This window comes from Oratosquilla oratoria, chromosome 3 (assembly GCF_046742065.1).
Source record: "Oratosquilla oratoria isolate Oo_2021 chromosome 3, ASM4674206v1, whole genome shotgun sequence".
Taxonomy (NCBI): Eukaryota; Metazoa; Arthropoda; class Malacostraca; order Stomatopoda; family Squillidae; genus Oratosquilla; species Oratosquilla oratoria.
The window spans coordinates 79,564,921-79,575,193 of NC_134779.1; the positions used below are offsets into that span (position 1 = coordinate 79,564,921).

The 10,273-nt window shown below is 42.9% G+C and overlaps 2 protein-coding genes across 3 annotated transcripts; one reads left to right on the forward strand and one right to left on the reverse strand.

Moving 5' to 3' along the window:
- Positions 1–1,029: 1,029 nt before the first annotated feature.
- On the reverse strand, positions 1,030–7,757 carry LOC143018973 (gamma-glutamyl hydrolase-like; the record flags this gene model as incomplete). Its single annotated transcript, XM_076174650.1, has 6 exons — positions 1,030–1,282; positions 3,068–3,305; positions 4,727–4,833; positions 5,455–5,684; positions 7,367–7,417; positions 7,612–7,757. Coding segments are annotated over 6 exons (894 nt in total), but the record flags the coding sequence as incomplete, so codon positions are not given.
- Positions 7,758–8,392: 635 nt separating this feature from the next.
- LOC143023985 (THAP domain-containing protein 2-like) lies at positions 8,393–9,183 on the forward strand. Of its 2 annotated transcripts, XM_076182671.1 has the most exons (3): positions 8,393–8,669; positions 8,848–8,934; positions 9,066–9,183. In XM_076182671.1, exons 1-3 carry the CDS (start codon positions 8,393–8,395, stop codon positions 9,173–9,175), a joined length of 474 nt encoding a protein of 157 aa, XP_076038786.1. In that variant the 3' UTR covers positions 9,176–9,183. The 2 variants fall into 2 exon arrangements, with proteins under 2 accessions (XP_076038786.1, XP_076038790.1); XM_076182675.1 differs by lacking the exon at positions 8,848–8,934.
- The last annotated feature ends 1,090 nt before the right edge of the window (positions 9,184–10,273 follow it).

Sequence of the window (10,273 nt, forward strand, 5' to 3'; positions counted from 1 at the left end):
CGTATGCGGACGCGCATACGAGAACGCTCATGTGAAAGAGCTTGAAGCGGGTCTTACACGCTCAATAATATTGCGCAATATTTTGTATTGTACAATATTATTGACGGTGTAGGGAGGGTATTGAATAGGCACACCTGTTTGCTGATGTCTTCAATATATTGTGTCATTCGTCAATAATATTGCACAATACAGAATATTGCGCAATATTATTGATCATGTAGTTCCTGTTTTAGAATGAGGTTGATGTAAAAGTGGCCTGGGAAGCCTACCATGTTCAATTTGAGTCTTTCATGGTTTACAGGATTCGAACCCGCCGGGACGTTAACCTTGCAGGAGACGGTGTCCGCGCTATACCACTGCAGTGACGATAAGAACATAAGGATGAGACTGCAAGAGACCATAAGGCCTATACTAGGCAGTTACATGTCCATGATCACCTATCATCCCAGGTCAGCTTAGGTCAGAGGTGAGTAGTGGTTAGGAGCCATTACTCATAGAGGGTGCCCTTCCTATCCTGTGCACTGTGGCCAGGATTCGAACACACACCCGAAATCCCCCACAAGGTTACCAAACACGCACGCTACCAACAAGCCATGGCGGGGCCCCAGTATCAATGGAGTAGGCTGCAAGAGACCATAAGGCCTACACTAGGCAGTTGCATGTTCCTTACCGCCCATCATCCCCTTGCATAAAGTTATCTAACCTTTTCTAACAACCTATAGTTTCAGCGCTCACTAATTGGTTACTAAGTCTATTCCATTCGTTAACTACTCTACTGGTTAACCAGGTCTTGTATATTTACTTCTCTGAGAGAAATAGCATTCAGATAATAACCAAAGGATAATGAGAGAACACAGAACTTACATGTTAGTATTTACAAACATATATAAAGAAAACGACAATACAACATAGTAAATAGGAAATACAAACTCCCATTATCAAGTGAAATTTATCATCTTTTACAAAACTAAGGAAACTACCCAGTTAGGAAAATATAAACTACCATCAGGACACAATAAAACAACAACAAAAATAAAGAATTTTACTTCCTCGGGTCTACAAACAAAAGCACCATTTTCTAAGACTGGCGTGTCATATCCAGTGATCTTGGAAAAAATATACATATACCACAGTCGTGCGGTTTATCTGTTCAGGATATTTCAGGAAAACAAATAAACCTGATTAAATCCAGTAAATCCGCTAACGTCTGTTGGTTCGTAATTGTAGATAAGATGTGCTTTTTCTTCTTCAGTGCTGAAGAATTTCTGGGAGTTTAGGCGCGCTGAAAGAAAACCAAAAAGGTTTAGGGGTGACTATAACACTTATTCATCTTGTTCATGATCTCGATATTTACATTATTTTCATTCTTGGTTAATGCATACTCCTCCTCCTCCTCCTCCTCCTCCTCCTCCTCCTCCTCCTCCTCCTCCTCCTCCTCCTCCTCTTCCTCTTCCTCTTCCTCCTCTTCCTCCTCCTCCTCTTCCTCCTGTGCCCCCGCAATATTCCCATATCTTAAGACAGTGTTTCCCAATTTTTTTTTTTCAGGCGACCCTAATATGATCCTCATGATAAGACCGCGACACCACTAATCTATTGTAATGTTATAAAAGACAAAGTCAACATCATGGAATTTTATTATAGCAAATGAATTTTAAAAAATTAGCACGCAAGATGCCTTGGCGACCGCAGGAAAAACGCTTGGCAAGGTCACTTGCGGTCTGGACCCCGCCGCACCCCGCCCTCCGCTGCGTCCCTGCGTCCGCTCCCTCGTTAGCACAGTGTGCTCCACCCTCCAGCGCCTTCACATCGAAGTCCTTAAGGCCGAAGTTGATCACGGACCGCCTCCATGGAGTATTCCACAGCCTTATGTCACCCTCACACCCACATCAAACATAGCCCCACCGCTCCTCCCTGGAACACATCACCGCAGTGTCCTCCTACGTCCCTGCCGCGCAGTATATCTACGTAGATGAATCCTTACAGCCAGACGGTAGCGCGGGTTGCGCCATCTACTCACCGGATGTTGAGCCACCTGAGGGAGGCTGGGAGTGGTCGCAAGTTACCCAACTCGTCCACCTCGAAGTACTGCGAACTACAGTCACTCCTGCTGGCTGTTAACCTACTCTGTCAGCGGCGACTGAACTGCGTGGTAATGTGTGACTCCCAGTCCACCCTACGGGCCATCTCGTCTTCACAACCCATACACCGCCCCCTCATCCATCACATTTTACAACAGCTAGTCATAGCTCAAGAACACTCTCTCACTATAAGCTTTCTGTGGATTCCCTCCCACGTTGGAATCGCTGCCAATGAAAAGGCAGATCTCCTCGCCAAAAATGCCTGTAAACTGCCACTGACTCACGATGCCACACCCTCCCCATTCTGCTACAAGAAGATCATAAACTCTGCCGCTCTTCTAATCACTCTCTACTGCATGAATGCAGAGCGCGCACAAAGCATATCAATACAACACTACGACCACTTCCGTCTCCCCCACCCCCACCCTGAGATATCGCAAGCACGGACTCATCGTTCGTAGACACAATACTGTGACTTCACGTCTTCGCCTCTGTTACAGACCGCTGTGGCAAGTCTCTGAGGCGGGGGACGTACCACACTACTCCACCTACAAGCATTGCAACAGTCCCAACCTCAACAGTCTCCACCACTACTGCCTCGAATGTCTCTCAGTAAGAGACCTGTCACTTTCTCTTAACGGACAATAATCTAGACACTGTCCTAATTCGACACCCTTACTTTGGTGGATGCTAAAGCTTGCCTCACCTTGATTACCAGTATATTTCCCCTTACAGGATGTAATGGAACTGCCTAGTATGGGCCTTGTGGTCTCTTGCAGTCTCCTTCTCTCTTGTGCTCTTATATTCTTATTATTGCCGGACATCTTCACTGTACGTAGTAACGTGACCTGCGCGTCACGCATACTATGTATAGATAAAAATTACCTAATGTGATAGCTTTGTCGCTCTATGAGTGTAATAAATCTATACAAAAAAAAAAAAATCATCCTACTCGTCCTCGTCTTCGTCCTCCTCCTCGTCCTTCTTACCCTGGTTGACGAAGAAGTTCCCGAAGTACTGGGTGACTTTGATGGCGGTGTGCGAGTGGGGGATGTTGTTGTACTTGTGCCCCGTGTCCCACTCGAAGGCGTTCTTCTCCGGGTGCCACTGAACGCCGTAGAAGGGGAGGTAGTTGTGTTCCACCGTCGACACGAACTCGAGCCCATCAGCGTCCCGGTTTGTCGTCAGGAGAAGAAAGTCTTCGGCCAGTCCAGAAGCGGTCAGGTTCTGTTACAACATATATAAATATACATACACACATATTCTAAATCAACTTCCTTTGGAAAAAAAATACCTCGTGCAAAGACAAAAATCTCTATAATCATAAACTTGTCATAACTTTTAATAGAATAATAATCACAAGTCCAGAAGTGGTCAGGTTCTGTTACAACATATATAAACATACATACATCCATACGCACACATTTTTAGATTAACTTCCTTTGGAAGAAAAAATCTAGTGCAAAGAGAAAAAGCAGATAAGAAACTCTATAATCATAAACTTGTCATAACTTTTAATAAAATGATAATCACAAGTCCATCTAAGTTGAATAAAATCGTCTGTATTTAACCAGAACAGAGTCTATGATGTGGGTCAAAGTTTGCCAGCCACGAGTTGCCTCCACAAGGGAATACAATCGCCTGGCAATGAACCTCAGACTTTGGTTCTCTCACTCTCTCTCTCTCTCTCTCTCTCTCTCTCTCTCTCTCTCTCTCTCTCTCTCTCTCTCTCTCTCTCTCTCTCTCTCTCTCTGTATTCACCTTGGTCTTTGGATCACGTGTTGGACTCGTGATCGACAGCTATTTTCCTCCCGGAAGAGAGCTCAGAGCTCGTATGACCGATCTATGGGTAATGCTATGACCTTACACACACACACACACACACACACACACACACACACACACACACACACACACACACACACACACACACACACAACTCCCCGCCCACGAGTCACAGTAACGACCCGAAGCGCAGCGATACCGAAATAATTTCGGCCCTGGGCAGGATTCGAACCAGGTACTACGAGCACCACCGTGCTGGTAGTCCTGCGCTCTACCAACCGCGCCACCGAGTGTGTGTGTGTGTGTGTGTGTGTGTGTGTGTGTGTGTGTGTGTGTGTGTGTGTGTGTGTGTGTGTGTGTGTGTGTGTGTGTGTGTGTGTGTGTGTGTGTGTGTTTGTGTGTAACTGGTAAATGGCTACATGTGTGTTGTATGTTTGAGTCAGATGTTTACGATTTGGGAATGTGGAGGTCAGCAAGACTGGATGTATTGCAAGAAGCCAGTGTCTGTCGGCACCTTTTTGTATGCACGTGGATCACGTGTCAGGCATGTGATATATCGTAATGGTTAGTAATGGTATAAGGATACTCTCCCTCTCTTTTACATATTTCAAAGATGGACACAGGGGTAATAGATAAATAAATAATCAATAGATGAACAAATAGGCAAACATAATGAATGAGGATGAATAAATAAAACTAAATTTATAAATGAATAGACAGATGAATAAAGATGAATATAAATCAATAAAAAACAAATAAGATCGACCTCATAATGTCGTTCCTGAAGGAATGATAAAAAAAAAAAAAAAAAAATGTACGGTCCTCCAAGAGTCTTCTTGTATTGGTTCCTCACGATCACTCACCTCCCTCGTCATGCACCACCGGTGGAAGTTGACGGTGACCTTCTCCTGCCACAAAGCTTCCAGAATGTTCCCCGGGACGCCAGTGAATAACCTAGACTGTCGAAACCCTGCAAAAGGTAAGAGGTAAGAGGCAATAAATTAGTGTTGAAAAATGATCATTGTCGTTATGGCCCTCATTTTCATTACCATACACTTACTCGTATTATCACATATAGGGTCATCATCATTATTGTCATCATTATTGTTATCATACATTTATTATTACATCTATAGTTATCATCGTTATTGTTATCATACATTTATCATTACATCTATAGTTATCGTCATTATTGTCATCATTACTGTTACCATACACTTATTATCACAGCTATAGTTATCATCATCGTTGTCATCATTATTGTTATTATACATTTATTATCACATTTATAGTTATCACCATTATTGTCATCATTATTGTTATCATCACTACATTCACTGTCACTGGGTGCAAATGAAATGGCGTACTTGGTCTTCTCGAAAGTGGCACTCTCTAGACCAGCGGTTCCCAAACTGTGAGTAAATTACCCGCTGGGGGGGGGAGGTAACAAATATTCGGGGGGGTAATGGAGGGGTGACAAAAAAAAAAGAAATAAAATCAAGAAAAAATTGCGGTGCCCGGTATTAGGATTAAGGTTGACTTAGTACGTATAGTTGTAAAACTGCTCAAGACGAAGAACAGGACCTCATACCTGGCTCAAAGCCCAAAGGCTTCGCCTCGTTCATGGAGTCACAAATGGTGAGCCAGTTCGTCATCCCCGCCGACAGGTACATGATGGCCTCGAAGCCGAGGCAGGTGCCCCACAGGGGGAGGTACGTCCCCTGCAAGTTCTTCTTCACAACCGCCTCGTAGAGGAGCTGCACCCCCATGCCGTAGCCGCTTGAGTTTGTGATGGAGATGGAGCCCCCGGGGAACAGAATCCTAAGATCAAGAGGACAAGAAGGTCAAAGTCTGTTATCCTAAGATCAAGAGAACAAGAATGTCAAGGTCTGTTATCCTAAGATCAAGAGGACAAGGAGGTCAAAGTCTGTTATCCTAAGATTAAGAGGACAAGAAGGTCAAGGTCTGTTATCCTAAGATCAAGAGGACAAGGAGGTCAAGGTCTGTTATCCTAAGATCAAGAGAACAAGGAGGTCAAGGGCTGTTATCCTAAGATCAAGAGGACAAGGAGGTCAAGGTCTGTTATCCTAAGATCAAGAGGACAAGATGGTCTGTTTATGTTGTTCCTTGGATGCTGAGATCTGTCAATATACTTTATGCGAACAATATTCCTTTTCAATAATCATCATGTAGACTCAACTTTTGTAAATAAATACAAAATAACCTATCACCAATCCACCAAGAAAGGAGAGAAAGAAAGACGAGTCTTATCATTCCTATTGTCTTCACCTCTGTTGTGATTCCCAAAGCACTAGTTGCAGCCGATTAAGCGACATACAGCGCTGAGCCCAAAATCTCAGTTTCCGGGTTGTTAGAAGCTTCCTCTAGCTTGGGTAGAATGGCAACTAAACGACCCACAGAATTAGGCCTCATGGACTGATTTTCGGCTTGCTTGGAGAATCACAACAAATTGGTGACCTGCTGGAGTGATTCCCACCCAGTCCACTCCAACCCTGTCGCTCCACTACCCCGGCCCTCCCAACTGACCCAGTCCACCCCGCAGCCCTCTAACACCGTCGTCTACACATCGACCAAGCCAGGATAACGGACGAACACACATAGGCTGTGAATCCCTTCCGCGCACTCTCCTTCTCCAGCCACGAGCCAACATTGTGGGTCACTATCATGGAGTGCAAATTCAAGGCGGACCGCATCACCACCAGCCTAACAAAACCCAGCAACCTCCTCCCATATGAAATCATTCTCCAGGTCTCAGATACCATCACCAAGCCCCCAATCTGATACGCTATATGAGGACTTGAAGTCTGCTGTTATCGCCCGCCTTGAGTCTTCAGAAGCTACTCGCCTTCATGAGCTGTTGTCAAAAGAAGAGCTTGGCAACTAGAATCCGTCTGACCTACTATGCCGCATAAAGAAGCTGTTCAGACAAGTACGCACCATTCGACCAACCCTTGTTCAGTCATCTCTTCTATCAATGTATACAACCTACTATCCAGCGTAACCTCTTTAGGGTCAAGAACAACCTTTCGCTGGAAGAACTAGTTAGCTTGCGGACAACTTCATAGCTTCTGCCCCAGCAGAAAATCCTATTATATCAAATGTCAATGAAGAATCCGAACCCCAAAGATTGGTTGAACTCGTCTCCCGACTCGTCTTTTAGGTCAGGGCTCTGGAAAAACTAAAGATTGTAACCAAAGTCGTTTCTATGCAAACGATGGTTCACCTGTTCATGGCAATTGGCACAGAATGGTCTAGAATTCAGTGGTTCTCAACCTGTGGTCCATGGGACCCTTGTGGACTACGGTGGTTCACTAGTGGAGCCGCTAGCCGAAATTCACTAGCAGTTAGTGGATGCAAAACGATTAAATTTAGTGTTGAAGTCATCTCCAGTAGGATAAACAATAGCAATTCATAAGTACGGGATACGAGTGGAAATAGGTTGAAAACCTTGGGTCTAGATAAACAAGGTTGGGCTGGCTTACCCATTGACGGAGTCAACGATGGTCTGATAGTACTCCGGGTCCTGGTTGATGCTAGCGACGGAAAGGGAAGAGTGGGTAAAAACATCTGACTTCTTTTGTAGGTACTACAGTGACTGGCGTCTTTTGTGAAAGTGGAACAAGTGTATATGCATATATATAAAGTATATATCAAGAGAGAGAGAGAGAGAGAGAGAGAGAGAGGAACTTTCTCTCTCGTCCCTCCTTCCATCTGGGGACCTACTCACAATATAGGGGCTACTCTGCCTCCCGAGGACTCGACGAACTTGACGTAGGAGGCGGCGATGTAGGACGTGTAGTTGTTCCCGAGATCCTTCCTGGGGGGATAATAGGGTTCCTGGGCCAGAATGCCTGTCACAGGGATAGAACCAGGTTAGAAGACAAATTTGGCATCAGAGACTTTCTAACATATGTATCAAAGACCCTTTCCCCCATATAAGAGGGGTGGCCGAATCAAACCACACACTCAGTAAATACACAAACATATCTAAACCCATTCCAGTCACAACGCCTTAAGATGAAGTGTCCTCCCGTAAACCCGCCACACCCTTCGGAGCGTGGCGACCTTCCTTATATATATATATATATATAGATATATATATATATATATATATATATATATATATATATATATATATATATATACAATAAAAACACTAAGAACGTGTGTTCACAAATGCGTGACTAACCACCAGGAAAAATAAACTAACGAAGCTTCGTTAATTTATTTTTCCTGGTGGTTACTCACGCATATATATACACACACACACACACACACACACACACACACATATATATATATATATATATATATACATATATATACAAGATCGAGAGAATACAAGGTCTACTCAACAGCTAACCAGTATTTAGATCTTTTGCGCAGTGACGTCACTTGAAGTGCCTGGCCGAGGGTTCGTTGAAATACCGGCCTCAGTCCAGGTGTGGCTGGAGTCGGGAACGTGTCTCCGTTTTCTTTTATAATATTTATGCGTAACTAAAATAATCATGCCGTCCCATTGTGCAGTGTCTGGGTGCAGAAAAACACATGTGAAAGGGTCTGAAATAACTTACCATAGATTTCCAAAGGATGAATATGTGAGAAATAAGTGGATTACGTTTTGCAAACGAACAGAAAGATTTAATCCAGCCAATTCTTACATATGCAGTCGGCACTTTGAAGCAAATGCATTCCAGCGACATTTGAAGTACGAGTTACTTGGCATTCCCGTTCCTACATCCCAAAAGAAATTTAAACCTGGAGCAGTGCCAACACTCTACTATGGTGAGTACATCTCGTAAACCATTGCCATTAGGTCACGATTTTCCTTGTTATTAGCTGTATATTGTTTTATTATGCCATACCTTTCGTGCATTTTTTATTACCACAGGTGGCACATTAACTTATATAATTGAAATAAGGAAATGCGATGTCGGTATAGTAAGAAATCTATTTTTTGCAGCATCCCACGTCTCGACTGCAGGTGGAGAGCAGATTGTGATCTCTGATGCAAGTCAGCCAGCTCACACCAGGTCTTCCAATAGCAGAGGTTAGTATGCAAGATTTATCTGTGCAATGAAAAAATATGTGATTCAAAGTCAGTGACGAAAAGCAATCTCGTAATGCTAGGGGCTTTCCCTATATATACTATTGCAAAATTGTAAGCAGTTTTTTTTTCAGCATCCCACGTCTCGACTGCAGGTGGAGAGCAGATTGTGATCTCTGAGCCATGGCTACCAATACACAACATTTTTTATGCTAAAGGTAAGCACTACAATTCACCACATTAGTACCAGTGCTATTAGAATAATTTTCCCTTAATATAGTTAGTTATACTTTGCAAACAAATGTCCTCATTTTTTTCTTGAAGCTTCTGCAGATCCTAAGAAATGTCCTATACCTATTTACCTGCAACTCCTCATGCCCCACCTAAAATCTTTCCCTTCCCACTTTTCTCTCTCATCGCACCCTTCCCCCCTTTTCTTCATCCCCAATAAAGGCTTACAATAGGAAATTAACTGTTAAAATATTTTCAAAACACCCAGAAGATAGTAGTAGAAGAGATCCTACACTTGAAGAGGAAGGCATCATCCTGAGAAAAAGGAAGTTTTTGGATACTTGTGAGATGACACATACTGCTTTCTTGCATGACACCATACATGCATTAAAGCAGCAGCTTGCTGTTGTTCGTATGGAAAAGGATAAACTTCTTATTGAAAACAGAAAATATCAGGAGCTTATTACTATTCTTCAAGGTAACATTAAAAATTATATTGCCACTGTTACATCTGACATAAAAGAGAAATTAAGAGCTCACTTTTCAGATACTCAAATTAAATCACTACTTGAAGGCAAACGCAATGTAGCAAAGTGGAGCGATGAAGATCTAAGTCAAGCTGTCAATTTAAGAAGTTTGAGCACTAATGCTTATTGTTATCTAAGAAACAAAAACATAATCCCTTTGCCATCAATAGCCACTATTAATCGGTGGGTAGGTAAACTTAATGTTGAACCTGGTCCATTAACATCAATAGTGCACGTTTTAAGACATAAAGCTGATACTATGTCAGAGTTTGAGAGGCTTTGTGTTTTGTCTTTGATGAGACAAGTGTATCTCAAGAGTGGTCTTATGATAAAGCTACAGATACTGTGTATGCTCCAAAACACAAAGTTCCGTGTGTTATGATCAGGGGTTTAACCAGCAACTGGAAACAGCTTGTCTACTATAACTTCGATACCGACATGTCAAAAGCTGTATTATTTGGTCTTATAGTTAAATTAGAAGACGCTGGAATGATAATAGTAGCAATGGTTAATGATCTTGGCCCCACCAATGTTAAACTGTGGAACAATCTAGGCATTGATATGAATAATACTAGCTTCCAAAA

What these genes read in the sequence shown, in the direction of transcription:
- LOC143023985 (XM_076182671.1), top strand. Translation starts at nt 8,393, where the DNA reads ATGCCGTCCCATTGTGCAGTGTCTGGGTGCAGAAAAACACATGTGAAA. An exon ending in AGTGCCAACACTCTACTATG is followed by an intron (nt 8,670 to 8,847) that starts GTGAGTACATCT and finishes TATTTTTTGCAG; the next exon opens with CATCCCACGTCTCGACTGCA. An exon ending in CAGGTCTTCCAATAGCAGAG is followed by an intron (nt 8,935 to 9,065) that starts GTTAGTATGCAA and finishes TTTTTTTTTCAG; the next exon opens with CATCCCACGTCTCGACTGCA.